Raw genomic sequence first — 17,064 nt, 5'->3', positions numbered from 1 at the left:
TTGCTTCATATGACGTTTATTCCTAAACACTTACCTTAAATTCCCGGTATCTCGGGCATGTCATAAAAACCTTTTTACCCAGATTTAGAAGAATACCAACCCTTATTACAAGGTCTGTAAAGTTTACATCAGTTTGTGGAACATGTGCATTTGAAAATATACCTACCTCGAGTGACCTGCACAAAAACGCACAGCAAGCGGTCGGTTTTCCTTTGTGCATATGAGTACTTGCATATTCTACCTCTATAATAAATTATATTGTAGTTATAAATTACTAATAATAACTTATGCCCGAAAAGAATATTATTTAGTCAGGACATGCATTTCAAATACAACTAGATATTCTTTTGTTTATGAAGTATGTAGGTATACAATAGTCGCAGAAAGTATTTTTAGTATTTTCAATAGTATAGTATACACGACATTCTCGTGGTACGAACCACTATGCTTTCTTTCAGTTGGTTACGTCTAATGAATAAGTGCTTACTGATATTTATTTTTATCTTTTTTATTTAAAAAAAATAATATTAGTGAGTAGGTACATGTCTAAATAATTAATTATATTGAAACTGTTGCATTTACATGTAGTTATTATACTATAACATTAACTCCATGTTATTATGTCCCTGAAATCAGTGAATTTATTTAGGTAGGACTAATACATTTAAGATTACCTACTAATTATTAATTTTGCTTTTAATGTCATAAGTACCAAATAATATTATTTTATTATAAAAATGTTATCATACTCAATCTGATGTAGGTATAAACATAATATAATATTATTTCTCTGCACCCCATGTCTGTAAAATCAATTCATTTTATGTTGGTATACCATTTTGGACATAGTCCGTACATAATGGTATTGACTAAATTTAATGTAAATTGCAAAAAATACCTCTATCACATGTATAAAATGTTTTTATGTATTTTGTATATATTATGTAGGTAATGTTATTCTTAATATTTTGCATTTCAGAAAGTGAGTATTTTTCTTAGAAATATAATAGTAGGTAGTTTTATTATTTCGATTGTTTTATATTATAATATAAAGTTATGAGTCACCATTTAAATTTTAATTAGATAATATTATGTAGATATATTCATTTGTAGTTTGTATAATATGTTATGCTTAGAAAATTAAGTTAAAACGTAGTACAATGAAATAGTCGTAATGGGAAAACCACAGATTTAAAAAAACCCGCAATTTAACTGTACCTCCACGGTGGTGTGGAATTCAGTACAATTTTTGAAGTAAGGGGTCTTTCACACCGTTATCTTCCACCTAAGTAAATCTAATGATTGTTTTATTATATGTAGGTAAGTATAATGTTTAGTATCTACAAAAATACACAAGTATTAAATTACGGTTCCTATCAAATACATCAGTGATTTCCAAACTTAATGTTATTACGCCTCCTTTTTAAAAAAAAATGAAACTTGGCGCCTCCCCCCTTTATTTCATTAAATAATTCAGACACCTTTTTAAATAGTCAAAAATGTAGGCACTAATACAAAAATAAAGAAAACTTAAATATATAAATAATAAACAAGGTTTTACTACTTATATTACTACTTATACTTATTTAAATTAATTTATTTTTCATGCGATGGATGTTTAAAAAAGATTTTGCGAAAAGCGAGCCCCTAGGCCAGGATATTTGTCGGGCCCACCTACCTATCTCTGAGGTTAAGGGCAGTGTGGTACTATAATGTAGTGTTTCCTAAATTATACACATACACGGGAGTTATCATTACATATATCACTCATGATATAGGTATCACATCAAACGTACAACTACCTACATATTTAATATATCATAGTTTTGAAATCAAATGATTTTTTTACTATTAGAGTAAATTTGTGAAATAAATAATGGGGAAAGTGCATTAGCAAACTATCATAACGCTCAGTAAATAGATTTTTGTTTGCTTCAATATATCTGGCGCAAAATCATTTAAAAGTGGAAACATGACGATTTTTTTTTTAAATTTTGATTTCCAAAGCTCCAATTTTTTATGTATGCCTTCACTTTGTCTTTTTAAATCAGTCAATGCATTAGTGGTCCTTGCATTGATTTATTCACTTTTTTTTAATTTTAACTAAATAGACAAATTTAACAACAGTTATCATTCGTTAACAAATTTGCCTCAAATTTCAATATTATGATTTGATCCTTGTATATCATTTTTTCACGAGATAGCCAGCACACTCAACAATAGTATAGAAGTGAGGTATTAAAAAATTAGTCTACATATTATCTTCAGACAGTTTAACAAACAACGTTTTTTAGGACTGTTTTTATGTAGTTTATAACTAGCGGCTGTTTTATAAACTTTATTTGCAAACTGCAATCATGACGTGGCTTTATTTGTGTAAAACTTTTCGTGCCTACCTTCGCAACACTGCGCACCTACCAGTTTGGCAATATATAATATGTATGAAAGTACATTTTTATGGAGATACAATATATTTATTTTAACATAGACTAGAAAACCTCTTGTTATGAAATTCTCGAAAGGTGGGTATATTATAGACTTACTACATGCGTATAGGTACACATAGCGTAGTGATTTAATTTTTATTATGTGTAATTATTTCAGCATAATAAACATAACATTAAATAATTTTAGTGGAAACTATAAGATTGAATTATTTTTGTTTTTAATTATTCTTATATAAATATTTAACGTGTTTTGAAATTATATTATAGGTGAGATACCCGGCTTCGCACAGGGTCGCTTAGTGGATACATTTACCTTAGATATTTAAAAAATAATAATGAAATTATCTTTTTAATATTAAAATATCTGTGTAATACAATATGAAAGTAATTCTAATAGGAGTAAAGGTCAAACAAAAGAACTGTAAATTAAAATCGAATCCAAAATATGCAAACGTTATTAACCTTTCTAACGCGGCAACTGACTTTAGTCAGCCTATACGCGCGAGTCATCCGCGCGTCAGCTGACTAAAGTCATTTCGATTTTCGTTTGCCTAGTACTGCTTTCCGCCAGGCGCGAATAATTCGAATATTGATTTAATTTATTCAAAAATCATCCTTCTCTTGACATCTGTCAATGGATAGCCTAAACTTTTGTTCTATCTAATTTAAATAAATATTTTTCGGGAGCGTGTCTTGAATAAAAATATATCAGTCATCGGGCCAATTCAAATTTGCCGCGTATATAGTGTCTTATCGCTTCTTAGTGCATGTGCGCCGAAGACATTTGACTGACGTGTTTGTAACGATACGAGTTTGCGATATAATAAGTTATATTGTTTTTTAGTGATTGAAAAACTATTTGGTGCGTAAACTGTTAAATAGAATATTCGAAAGTTACATTGATCAAAGTGAATTTACAAAATATTTTTACAAAAGGAATGCTTTTGGAGATTGCATTCATTCGCCTATCTGCCAGTATATTATCCGCGAGTTTATAGTTTCGGAAAATAATTTGAACCAGGTGTCATTTAAATATACCTAGAAGTCCGCGATTTAATATGTCTCTTTGTTTATCATTGATTAACATTTTTAAATACTATTTTCTGGTTATAGTATTAGGTGAAACAGACAAAAATTATTTATTTACCCTAGTTATCAGCCATTTATAAAGAAAAGACACGAACACTCAGACGCCCGTTCCCGCATAAATGCGGAAATTGTCGTATTACGCAAACACCAGGTCCCGCGCTACTGAATTTTTATACACTGCGCGGCAAATCATCGTCTGCTGGTGTGAGACAGACACTTGAGAATTATTTTTTTCGTAATACTATTCAAAAGGGTTTGATTCATGACTACTATTTTTTTTATGTAGAATTCTTCTTATATTTATAGTCGAAAATAACTCGAGTTACTTACTATCACGTCATTATAATAAAATAAGAGATTACCTATTCTAGTACCAGGTTATTGAAGTAATATAATAAAAAAAAACAAATGAACTTGAAAATAAAATTGTGGTGACTATAAAGCATTTAGAAGTGCAAAAAGTGTTTGAAATTTAATATTTTACGAATTGTAATAGGTATTCGAAAAATAAACCATTTTGTTATATAAACTATGTGTCATTCGATTCCATTCAGTTCGGGGTCAATGGTAGGTACAAACCAGGCACTGGTGGTAAGTACATCACTCTCAAATAGCCAGTAGTTCTCAAGGATGATTTATTTATACTCGGCCTGCAGTGCTGCAATGTGTATGCGAGTTCAAACAAAAGTTACACAGTTTGAGATGTCCTGGATGCTATAAAAATGAGTTATTTATGACTGATATTTTTTCAACACACTCAACAAAAATGCTCATAAAAGTCATAAACCATATTATTATTCATTATGTGTATGACATATTTGTCGAAATGGTAGCCGGTAGACTATAAGAATACTGAACTGTTCTTACACTTGTTAATCTGTCATCGACGCATTAGTCCAGCACCATTTCGTAAGTGTCATGGCGCCGCTCGAGTAAGCTGGCATTTTTTCAATGAAGAAGTCTTGTTCGTGATTTCTTATCAGATTTAGGCGACGAATGTTTATTTTTAGAGTCACATAAAATATTAGGTTCTGTCATAATCATTTTTGAACTTGACTCCGATTTTTTACTACTCTATTTGTGTATGTTTGACTGACATTTATTACGATTTATTGATGCTTGAAATCACAACGCGCACTGTTGTACTAAGTCGGGATTCGTAACGCTTAGAAAGGGTTAATAGTATTAATATGTAGTAAAAAATTCAAAATTGGATGGAACAAACAAACAACAAACTTTGTATTTTATATAATACTAACCATCCCAGGTGTGCGAACAACAACTGAGAAAAATTTCATCGCAATCTGATGAATGTTATAAGAACGCATACGAATAGAAGAAGAAGAAGAAGAAGATAATTGTACTAATTTAGAAACCTTCGCGGGTGTTGGCACAATTACTGACGAAAGTTTTATTAAAATCGGATGAATGGAATAGGTACGCATACGAATAGAAGAAGAGGAAAAATATTGTTGTACTAATTCAGAAACCTTTGTAGGTGTGGGCACAACAATTGACGAAAGTTTCATTCCAATCGGACGAATGGTATAGGAATCATACGAATAAAAGGATATAGAATAAAGACGATGAAGAAGAAGAAGATGGTTGTACTAATTCAGAAACCTTTGCGTGTGTTAGCACAACAACTGACGAAGGTTTCATCGCAATCCGATGAATGGTATAGGAACCATATGAATAAAAGAAGATATAATGAAGAAGAAGAGATAGTTTTTCTAATTCAGAAACCTTTGCGGGTGTGCACACAACAACTCACCAAAATTTAATCGCAATCGGATGAATGGTATAGGAACTATATAAAATAAATGAAGATAGAATGAAGAAGAAAAAGAAAATGGTTGTTCTAATTAAGAAACCTTTTCAGGTGTTAACACAACAACTAACGAAGGTTTTATCGCAATCGGATGAATGGTATAGGAACCATATGAATAAAAGAAGATATGATGAAGAAGAAGAAGATGATTTTTCTAGTTCAGAGATCTTCGCGGGCATGCGCACAACAACTGATCAAAATTTCATCGCATTCGGATGAATGGTATAAGAACGCATATGAATAGAAGAGGAAGAAAATAGTTGTACTAAATCATAAACCTTTGCAGGTGTTACCACAACAACTGACGAAGGTTTCATCGCAATCCGATGAATGGTATGGGAACCATGCGAATAAAAGAAGATATAACGAAGAAGATGGTTTTTCTAATTCAGTAATCTTCGCGGGCATGCGCACAACAACTGATCAAAATTTCATCGCAATCGGATGAATGGTATAAGAACGCATACGAATAGAAGAAGATAGAATAGAAAAAAAGGTTGAAGAAAATTGTTGTACTAATTCAGAAACATTCGCAGGTGTCGGCACAACAACTGACGCAAGTTTCATTGCAATCGGACGAATGGTATAGGAATCATAAGAATAAAAGAATATAGAATGAAGACGACGAAGAAGAAGAAGATGGTTGTACTGATTCAGAAACCTTTGCGGGTGTTGCCACAACAACTGGCGAAGGTTTCATCGCAATCCGATGAATGGTATAGGAACCATATGAATAAAAGAAGATATAATGAAGAAGAAGAAGATAGTTTTTCTAATTCAGAAACCTTTGTGGGTGTGCACACATCTTCTTCTTCTTCGATGACGCTACAGCTCAAGTCGAGCCCTGGCCTCCTCCACCGCTATCCTCCAGCCGGAACGGTCCTCCGCACGTCTTTTCCAGTTCCTGATTTTTAGTATCTGGTTGGCATCTTTTGTAACATTATCACGCCATCGTGTGCGTGGCTTTCCCACTGGCCTTTTTCCTCCTGGGTTTCCTTCGAGGATCTTCTTCGGTATCCGTGACTCAGGCATGCGCTGGACATGGCCTGCCCAGTTTAGCCTCTGGAGTTTTATGAAGTTGGAGAGTTTTGAATCTTGGTATAAGCGGTATAGTTCCGTGTTGTACCTAATTCTCCACTCCCCATCATCATTCATGGGTCCGTATATCCGCCTAAGGATCTTTCTCTCAAAGCAATCCACCATTTCAGCTGCTTTTACATTTAGCGTCTATGACTCGCACCCGTAGTGCACACATCAATTCACCAAAATTTCGTCGCAATCGGATGAATGGTATAGGAACGCATATGTCAGACAGACTTTCATTTGTATGTATAAGATATAGTCTATAATCTGCGCGCAAGTGCAAGCAATAAGTTGACAAAGTTTTATCGCAATCGGATGAACGGTATGGCAGCGCATAAAAAAACGAACAAACAAACTAACAAATATTCATTTTTATATTATAGATTATAATCAGGGAATCGATATTGCAAAATTATAAGTATTTTTTTTATATACTAGGGAAATTATCTAAAAGTAGGTAAGATATATCTAAAGTCTTAGAGGTATAGACTTAATACGTGCGTATAAGTTCAAGTAGCGTAGTTATTTATATTTATTAATGTGTATTATTTCAGCATAAGAAACATGATATTAAAATATATTTAGTGGAAACTATACGATCAATCGGAGTATTTTTCTTGATTAATTGTTCTTATGTAAGTATATTATTTTAATGTGTTTTAAAATACGATTTTTAAAAATACTTAATAACATGATACAATAAGATCACAGTGTTTTAAAATTATATAGGGAATCGATATTGCAAAATTATAACTATTATTTTATGTGGTGAACGTGATAACGCAAGTCCACACAGATGTTATCCTACCTAATAACATCCCTCGTTCGCTTCGGATGAATTAGCCACCCCCACTCTCCGTGAAATGGCAGCGTATGTTGGTTGTTCCATTTAAAACAGACCGAGACACGCCGTGGCTTAGATATGACGTACTTTTATCGATGTCCGATATTATACACGATTATAAGATAATTGCATGTAATATACACAGAATAAAATGTTAAACGATGACTAAACAGTATTTAAAAACATACTTTACCTTTTGAAGCAATCAATTAGCTTTTAAAATGCCTTAAAATGCCAAATTTCTATCGGGACACTGAGTGGACGGCATGGGAACGGGCGTAATTTTTTTATCATGGTAAGGGAAAGGTTAAGAATGTACCATTCTAATTATTGTACAATCTAATTACAATAATTTGAATGGTACATTCTTAAATCTTGTGAATCATTCGTTGAATAAAAGAAATAGTTCATTAAAATTTATTAGCAAGTTCGATTAAAGTTACATCATAAAATATTGGAGAGATCCGTGACGTCAGTTAGTAATTAAAGTAGTAGGTACCTACTTTGATTTAATAAACAAAAACCGATTGCCAATATTAGCTTGATTTGGAAGAGTGTTGATGAGCAGGTATTATAAAAAAGGGCCAATAGTTAAAATTTGTCGTAATTAGTATGTCACCTAGTAGTATAGTGGACAATGTGCGGACTGGGGCGTAAACCCAAGAGATGCAGGTTCGATTCCTGCCGGGTGTCTTAATTTTTTCAAAAAGATTTTTTCTATTGGTTATAATATATTTTCTCAGAAGTGTTTTTCAAAATTATGTATGTTAACCTTTTCCACTCGAAATTTTTTTTATAGGTACATACCACCCACTCGAGACTTTCCCGCACAAAGCATAATTTCAATATAAAACATTTAATTGGTGAAAAAAATGTAAAAAAAATTTTTTTTTTTTTATTCTGTAAAATAAATTTATAATGAATATACTGTACTTATTTTTAGTTTATTTATAATTCTTCATTGTGTGGTATTTCACAAAGCAATCTCCAATATGTAATCCTGGCTTATCACAGAATCGTAATGAAATAGAGGTATGTAGAGAACTGGCTATAAAGTGTAAATCGTCCATTATGACTGTAAATATGATACAAATGAATTGCCTTCAAATACACTTGTAATATAAGCGGCTGTCTCGTAAATTTCCTAAATTAGTTTCGGGCTCATAACAACTCATTCCCAGTGCGGTACACATTATCAAAAGATTTCTCAAAAAATAATAAATCGATACGTAATAATTTTCATTTGACTCATTAGAGTATTTCACATTATATAGGTTCCGAATCGGCATAATATACTAGTAAGTATTGTCATCAAAAACAGTATTCAAATATAAAACTGTAAACTATACGAGACGCCCCTGCGCAAGCGAGAACCAATAAAAAATATAAACACACTTCAAAATCATGCGTGACAAACACTTCACTCTAGTCTGGGAACGTTCAATAAATAAAATTTATGTGACAAAAAACATTGCTTGCAAGCGACGACCTACGAATAAAAAAAGAGAAGATTCCGATAAAAATACTATGTTGAAATTAGGCACGCAGTATTCTTTTGCCGACTTCTTTCTCAGTTAAATGTAATAACCTATTATTATTCATTCTAACTTGATTGAAATCGCATTATAAAAATTTATGAAAATATTACAAAAAATGACTTTAGAAGCGGTGCCGCCGCTACGGCGGCACTCGAGTAATACGGCAAACTTCTAATGCCGCCGATATGGCGGCACTCGAGTGTTAAGGGTTAAATCACTTGTTGATTTCACGTTGTCGAAATTCATTCTCCGTATAAGGTCATCGTTCACTATAATTACTTTCAAATAACACCAACACCGTTGCAAAGTGATTGTGTCGTGGCCACAATGCCAGAAGAATCTGTCCTTCCTCTACTTGTTTTACAAGACCGTTGAGATATATACCGTGAATGTAATCGTTTTAAGTGTGAGAGGGATGGTGGAAGTTTCTTTCTTTCTATTTCATCTATCACGGTATCACATTCCCGGCAAATTAAGATTCAACTGTATTACTAATCATGAATGTTTTGTAATTGAACAGGAATATTGCTATGCCTCCCGTATTAGATGTGCCGTGGCTCCCATCTATATTAGGAACCGCTCCTCACGTCTCCACGTGCGGGCACGTCATGCACGGTCTATGTTGGCAGAAATACTATGACAATGTTATACTCAGAGAAAATAGAAGGTAATTAATTTTGCATTATAATAAAATTCCATCGAATGTTGTCAGTAATTGTAAAATTAGAAGGGAGAGTAAATAATGTGGCAACTACAGAAGAACCTCCGTTATCCGGACCCTGATTATCTGACTTTGTTTTTTATCATCAGTTTCATATGATTCTACGTAAAGGGTTAAATTTTAAATAGGTACACTAGTAAAAAAACTGAATTTTTGATTCATGTATGCAATCTTGCAAATGCAGGATAATACAATATGTTTACCCGTAGATTTTCTTGTTACGGCCGTGATAATACGTACTGTCAGCAGTAAATCCAAGCATGTGTAAACAAGGTATTAAATTCAATAAACCCAAGAAACTTAACTTTTGATTTGATTCCAACGATTGCATTAAATACAATCGTGACATTGACCCTGCGATTTTAACTGTTGATAAATATTGTTAAAGGAAGCCCCTACCACATTTCACATGCAGTGTTTTCTTGAAGACACAACATTATTGGGTTTTAAATTTTCAGGCAAAAAATTGATACTTGATTTATTTAAAGTTGTTACACAAATTATGTATTAAAATGTATTTTTTTATCATAATGGACAGTCATTCTGTGTTATAATATCCAAGTTTTGTTATTTTCGCATCTAAAAATTAATGTTAAATACATTATCAAAAAAAATGTATTCTTTTGATATTATTCAATATGTATAAATAAAGGCATAACGATATACAACAAAAATAATGAAAAAAATACGAGTAAATTTGTGGTTTCTTTTAAAAGAAAGAGCTAGCTAGGTTCCCACCACCACCCGTCATGTATGTACAGCCGTGGATATGTACGGCTGCCTTCCAGGACGCTATAAACGTGTCTGAAAGAAGAGATTTTACGTGCTCATTCCGTCCCGAAACGGAGCCGCACGGGCTGATGATACAAGTCGAACTCGTGGAGTTTGGCGGCAAAGTTGCCATGGCCGGTGAGGAACTGGCTAATCTAGTGTGAAGGTTGTAGTCTTCAAGTTTGGTGCCTGCAGAATACGTCTAGAAAAAAACGGTAAGTGTCATGTCCCTTGGGGGATGCCGACCACCTCGCCTGCTATGCCGCATATGCGGTCAATGTCGCTTACAGTCTTCCTGTAAGGAACGTCCTCGGATCTCTGCAGTGGTGTCAGATGAATATCGGCGAGTGTGGTGCTGATCCCCCTCAAGAGAAGGGTGATCGATCCTCTGACTTGGACGTGTAGATCAAGGGGTAGCACCCCTGCAAGTACGGCAAGCGCGTCAGTAGAAGTTGTGCGGTAGGCTTGTCTATTAAACTTGTTTAATATTTCCAGACCATACCGATTACGTCAGCCCGCCTCATTCAACATTGAAAAGCAGGAATTCCTATGTCCGCTGTGCGAGTGTCTCTCAAACACGGTGCTACCACTTCAACCTTCTCTCGCCACGATGCTGCCCAACCCGTCCGCTGCCGACATTGAAGAGACTCCCATAGACTTCCAGGATTGGATTGCTGGACTACAAACTGTTTTGAAACTCAAGGTTAGTGCTGTAGTCATATTTCTGCCATTATATATTGGTGCAGTTAAAATTTTCTTATTTTATTCGCCTTAGGTACATTAATTTCTGTAATCATACCAAGATTTAAAAAATAGAGAGCAGGAATATGTAGCTCTTATGAATTGAGCTACTCTTTTTACTGTACCCACACTGGCCTGGTTGGTAGAGTGGCTGTCTACGAAGCTGTGGGTCGTAGGTTTAATCCTGCGGTTTCGCACAAAAAATGCATGTTCTTTCAATTTGCGTTTGATTCAGTAGGCGAATGGCTAACAACCATTTCATTAAAATAGTCATCTGCTGATGTGTCAATTAATATATAAAAGTCAATACGGTAGTAACTATCGTACAGTCGAACTTGGTTATTACGAGGAAGATGGGATCGACTTAATTTGCTCGTTATAAGCGTTACTCGTTATATCGGAGAATAGGTATTTTTAAATGAGCGGTCACATAACACAAAAAGTCGCAATTCAAACAAAAATACACAATTAGAATTTTTCCCCGAAACAAGCATGGCATTCATAAACTACAAAAGAAGTTATTTGATGTAATGAACGCTGGTAGGTACCTACTGTCTTCACAAACCTTGGATTTTTTACATGCAATTTCAACCATATGCGTGGATACTTTTTCAATATTGTCGGCGAAAACACCAATTAGGTAAGTACTTAGACACTTAACTAGTGTCATAAACGTAATTTGATCCCGGCGGCATCCTGTCCGGTCGGATTTTATTGCTTAGGGTCGAAATGTTTTTAAACAATCGACACATTAACAGTTTTAAGAAAAATTTTGACGATATTTTAGCTCGGTATAACCAATAAGTAAGTGAATAAATGTATGGAGAAAATCATAAACTAAAATATCAACGAATGTTTCCTCGTTACATCCGAGATCTCGCTATATCCGTGATCGTAATAACCGAGTTCGACTGTACTTACATTTTCAAGATTGTGGTTTATATAGTTCTTTATTTGATGAATGAAGAAATTTTATATTCAGTAGGAAAATTGAAAAAATCATGTACATTGTACACCATTGCAAAACTTTCCTCCAATTCCATCCATATTGTAAAGGAAGATTAATGGATCGATTATCTAGTTGACGTATTTGTTGCAGGTATTGCAAAGTCCTGCTCACCAATGCAATGAGACTTGCACGGAGTTGCATTGCCACGCTAAATTAGAACCCAGTGCCGCATCGCCTCCCCCGCAATCCCCAGTCTCCACCATGTACTACTCTTGCCACGTGCAACAGGTAACACTCAATATTGTCAATATCTTGTTTATGACATTAGAAATATTTATTTTGAAATTTAGAATAACCATCGCGTTAGTGATATTGTTACACATAAACAAAAATCATAAATTTTATTTGTTTCTCGCTTGAGTATTTAGTTAATTAACTTTGACCGTGTGACATTAACATTTCAATAATTGAGTTATTTTTATTCTACAGGTTGTGAAAGAAATGGGTGACACTGGAGATAAATTCTCCTCCCTATTTCCGACTGATGGTCCCAGTTTTTCTGAGGAGCACAAAGAACTCATACAATTATTTTCATCCGTAAGTATATCTATCAACTGTTTGATGAATAAATATTATGTAAGGTGTCTGGTGTGTAAATAATCTAACATTCGCTTTGTCTTAAGGCTATGTACACCCGAGGACTAGGCGTGAACCACCATGCGGCTGATCCACGCTCGGTGATGGTGGCTTGGTCGGGCACAGCTTACACGCTACTGTCCATCGAAGCGCAGGCTGATGCCACGGAGCGCCCGTTACTCGGTCACCTTTCCTGCCGGCACAGGGACTGTTTACAGGCTTTGATCAGGTAAATTGACTCAAGCTTGAATAGCCTTTTCAGTATTACTTATGAACGGTTGTAGTTTCTGAGGGAGACAAAATAATGTGACATGCGCTGTTTCAATTTACAGGATAGTGGGCACCATAGGATCGGCATGCAAAAAACAAGAGGTAGTGAGCAGCTACGCCCTCCAGCTGCTGTCTCCATTACTGGGCACGCCTGCCACTGGGGAACGGCCAGTCTCAGTGCTGGAGTGGGATTCCCTCGGCTACCTGCTGTCAGTGGTCATGTCGCTACCTGGCCTCTTCGTGGATGGCCGTCAGAGCAGCTGTGCTCCCATCCACCCCATCATGGGGCTGCACGCCCTCAAACTGGTCTTACTAGCGCACATAACCAAGGTTATCGTGACCTCTGACTTTGGAGGATGCTCCCTCGCCCGCCGGATGGAGGACGAGGAGTTTGAGACGTCACATGCTGTCAAGTTGGAGAACTGCGACACACTGCCAAGTGCGCTGGCGAGGATTCTCGGGGAGGCGAATGTCCCAGAACTGGACTGCCGTGCTGCGTGGGACACCGTTAAGGTTGGCTGCCACTCGTTCCTGAGGGCATGCTGCTTGTTCTTCCGTTTCCTCACAGACGTTCCCGCTGCACCGGCCCTGGAGGAGCCAGGCGGTGACACTTTTGAAAATATGTGCGCCTACCTCGGCCTGCCAGACTCTTTTGATGCCATCTTTGACTCAGAACTGTGTGGAAACTTGGCGGCGGGCTGGGCATCGCACCCGGATGTTGGGCGTTACCTGGCAGACCGATCAACGGCAGGGTGGGTGCCGCGGGAGCCTCGCCTACCCGCTGCTCTGGTGGCACTGCCCGATGACTACAGCGAGCTCATCAATGCTGTCTCCCTCTTCACGTGCCCCAACTCAGACCGGGAGGACTCGCGGAACCCCACCATGTGCCTGGTGTGCGGCGAGATGCTCTGCTCTCAAAGCTACTGCTGCCAGACGGAGCTCAACAAGAACTTGGTGGGCGCATGTACCTTCCATGCACACACGTGCGGGGCAGGTGTCGGCGTCTTCCTCAGGGTGCGGGAGTGCGAGGTTCTCCTATTGGCTGCACCTTCCAAGGGCTGTGTGGTGTCACCACCCTACGTGGACCAGTACGGCGAGACGGACCAGGGTCTAAGGAGAGGCAATCCGCTCCGCCTCTGCCGGGACACGTACGCCAAGCTGCGGATGCTCTGGCTCAGCCACGGCATCCACGAAGAGATCGCTCGCTCCATAGAGTCCAGCACTAATCTCATGACCACCACTTGGCACCATCTTTAGGCTTCCCCTCCCGCTCCGTCCTCTATTGGGATGTGCAAATTTTAAGTGACTACTGTTTCACCCTGTCCGCTTTCATTTCGTGGACCCCGCCCGTTTGACTGAAAGCATTGAACTGTGCACGTCAAACCGGGCGCAGTCTTCTCTGCTTGGAGAAATTCAATCGAGTCAGAAATCGAAATCAATTCGCCTGCCCGGCACCTCTGTCCGTCGAAAGAGATTCTCGTCAGAGCTATTCGTATAATTAGAGTCCATTTCTAAACCTGGCCGCTTCGATTTGTAGTTTCGCAAACAGTGACATGGAGTGATCTCGAAGTGAACAGAAAATATACCTCAAATTATTTTATACATACCCTACTGAGTCGCTGTCATGTTTCAAGAATATTGAAAAAAATTAAGTTCCAATTCATTACGTTGTTTTTGTATTGTTATGATATAATATTATGTAAAATAATCTCTTTGAGAATAATGCACATGACTAAACCATTAGTATGTCGATTTTTAAAGATATAACATACCTACTTCCTGAACTGAACAACACTACATAGAATTGAACTCAAGTTTGATTTCATAATGATTCCTTAAATGTTTCGGTAGGGTAAAATAACACAATTTTGGTGTTTCTGATTACAAATTGTGCTGTTGGAGCTGTAGGTAATAGGTGTTTAAGTCTATTTTTGACAAATTATATGTATTTTAATGTTATTAATTTAATGAGTCACTCTAGTGACGGGATGATTATTGTATTATGAAGTTAAATATTAAACGGTATTACATTACACCTGTACTAATTATTATACCTACAGGTACTGTACTGACAGAAAAGATTCGGTAACAATAGGAATTTTGATTACGCTAGAAGAAATATGTGTTCATTGACGGATATTAATAATGTACTAATGAATGATGCGAGAAACGGACTATCTGTCTGTTTTACAGTTTCAGAAGTTGGTTTTTCACCGTTGTAACGGAGCTCTACCACAATAACACCGGTTCAATTAAGAAACGATTTATAAAATAACCTCATTTATGTTTGAGGTCTCGGACACTCGTCAAGTGCGGTGTACTGAGTATGTATTGTATTATAATGAAGGCTTAAAAACTTTTATAGGCTATATTTTGACAAAATACTAAAGAGATTTTATTTCGTTAGGCAAAATCAAAATATAATTGCCAATTTATACACGGCGCTGTAGATTAAAATCATTTAAATATTAATTATTCTGAAGATAACGAGGTGCATTCTCTTGAACATTCAGTGAAAATATAATATATTTTTTATGTTTAATGGTAATTTGATTTCACGTAACCTTTCAAAACTAGTGATAACTAGATAACTAGTAAAATTGTAGTTCTATATGGCGTGTATAATGGTTTAATATTAATTTTAAACACTCCTTGTGCGAAAAAATAGATGCGAGAAGTTTTGATTTCATAGTTTTATAACATTGCTTTATATAATATCTATACTATAATATTAATATTAGTAGATATGTTGTGAGTACTGCTAGTATGCGAAGCCTTCTGTTTTAAATAATCTTGTCATTCTTTGTATGTAATGAATTGTTATTTTTTAATTAATTCAGAAATAATTATTTTAATTAAATTCGTTATACCCTATATACATATCTCAAATAGAAGTAAGTACCTGTGATCAATTCATTCAACTTTATAAATCCATCGTTGTACAATTCATGTAAGAATTTTGTCTGAACTACTTGCAAAATAGATTATTAAATTGTATAATTGTACACACGCCATAGTGTGTTTTGAAAGAATCTCTAAAGCGAATCCTGAAATGTCGATTCAATTCAACTTGTAGAGCTATTTCAATTTTCGGAATGGATTTAATTTTTATAAAGAATTATAAATATATGCAGATTATACATAAAATCATGTCTATATTTCTTACTCTCACTGAAAACGTGATTGATTTTTAATCTTTTTTTTTCCGAATAACACTGACATCTAAACTTGTTCTCGTCCTACATGAAGTTTTAAGCGATTAAAAATTCTATTATCCCATGTGAAATATTTTTTAACCCATGTCCGGAGTCTTCTAACCTAGATACCATTCAGTATGACGAATATAAAATACTTTTAACATTAGCTTTCAATTTTATTTTTTTAACTAGGTAATAAAAAAGAGTGAGCGATAAATTGGATATTTTATTTTTACTGTTGACTGATGGGGACGCGCCATGTTGTATTTGTAGTTTTTTTTTTCTGTAGTCAATTCTAGATATTGCTTTATGGATTTTATTTTTCAGTTAATGTTATTAATAACTGATGACTTGTGATTTTTGTTATATTATTATGGAAGCCGAAATGTGTTAACTACTTGATTTGGATAACGCATTTACAGTTTGTCGTGCTGTATATAGCGTTTTATATAATGTGATAAAAAACTAAATTATTTATTAATAAAGAATAACAAAAGTGTTTTCATTTGCAATAAACTGCTTATAAAATAAAAGTATTCCTAAATAAATTTCATCTAAAAAAATAATTAGTGTTTTATTTGAATATGTAGGGGATGATCAAGCTCATAGCAACATTTAGGCTGATTTTCCAGTCACGCTGACCGTTGGCGCTGATCGGTGAATATCTATTATCACAATGTAGTGTTTCCTAATAAAGCTGATTGCTCAGTGCTAAGTAGCGTCGGCGCCGACCATACGCGCCTTCTCTGCCAATGTGCGTTGCAGTGACGCTGAGCGTACATTACGATGAGTAGTCAAAATGAGCCGTTGTCTTTTTTTTCCATAAGTAATACACGGCAAAAATTTTGACAAGCATATTAAACTTTTAGAGACTAGGTCGAGTCAGGACTGACAGTCAGTGTCACTGGAAAACCAGCCTTAAATATAAAATAACAATCGCTCTGAGG

At 35.5% G+C, this 17,064-nt stretch overlaps 1 protein-coding gene across 1 annotated transcript in view; it reads left to right on the top strand.

Moving 5' to 3' along the window:
• LOC147068709 (E3 ubiquitin-protein ligase UBR1-like) overlaps nt 1-16,668 on the top strand; it is a gene marked incomplete at its 5' end in the record, with an annotated part of 38,731 nt that extends 22,063 nt beyond the window's left edge. Inside the window, 6 exons of the mRNA XM_085951877.1 lie at nt 9,353-9,499; nt 10,820-11,027; nt 12,165-12,302; nt 12,504-12,611; nt 12,698-12,879; nt 12,983-16,668. Coding sequence (XP_085808003.1) covers nt 9,353-9,499; nt 10,820-11,027; nt 12,165-12,302; nt 12,504-12,611; nt 12,698-12,879; nt 12,983-14,177 — 1,978 coding nt within the window. The remainder of the gene's footprint in view (nt 1-9,352; nt 9,500-10,819; nt 11,028-12,164; nt 12,303-12,503; nt 12,612-12,697; nt 12,880-12,982) is intronic.
• Nucleotides 16,669-17,064: the final 396 nt, after the last annotated feature.

This window comes from Rhyacophila brunnea, unplaced genomic scaffold (assembly GCF_057557595.1).
Source record: "Rhyacophila brunnea isolate RB1 unplaced genomic scaffold, BYU_Rbru_1.0 scaffold_267, whole genome shotgun sequence".
In the NCBI taxonomy this organism is placed as follows: domain Eukaryota; kingdom Metazoa; phylum Arthropoda; class Insecta; order Trichoptera; family Rhyacophilidae; genus Rhyacophila; species Rhyacophila brunnea.
This window is presented reverse-complemented; position numbering and strand designations above follow the sequence as displayed.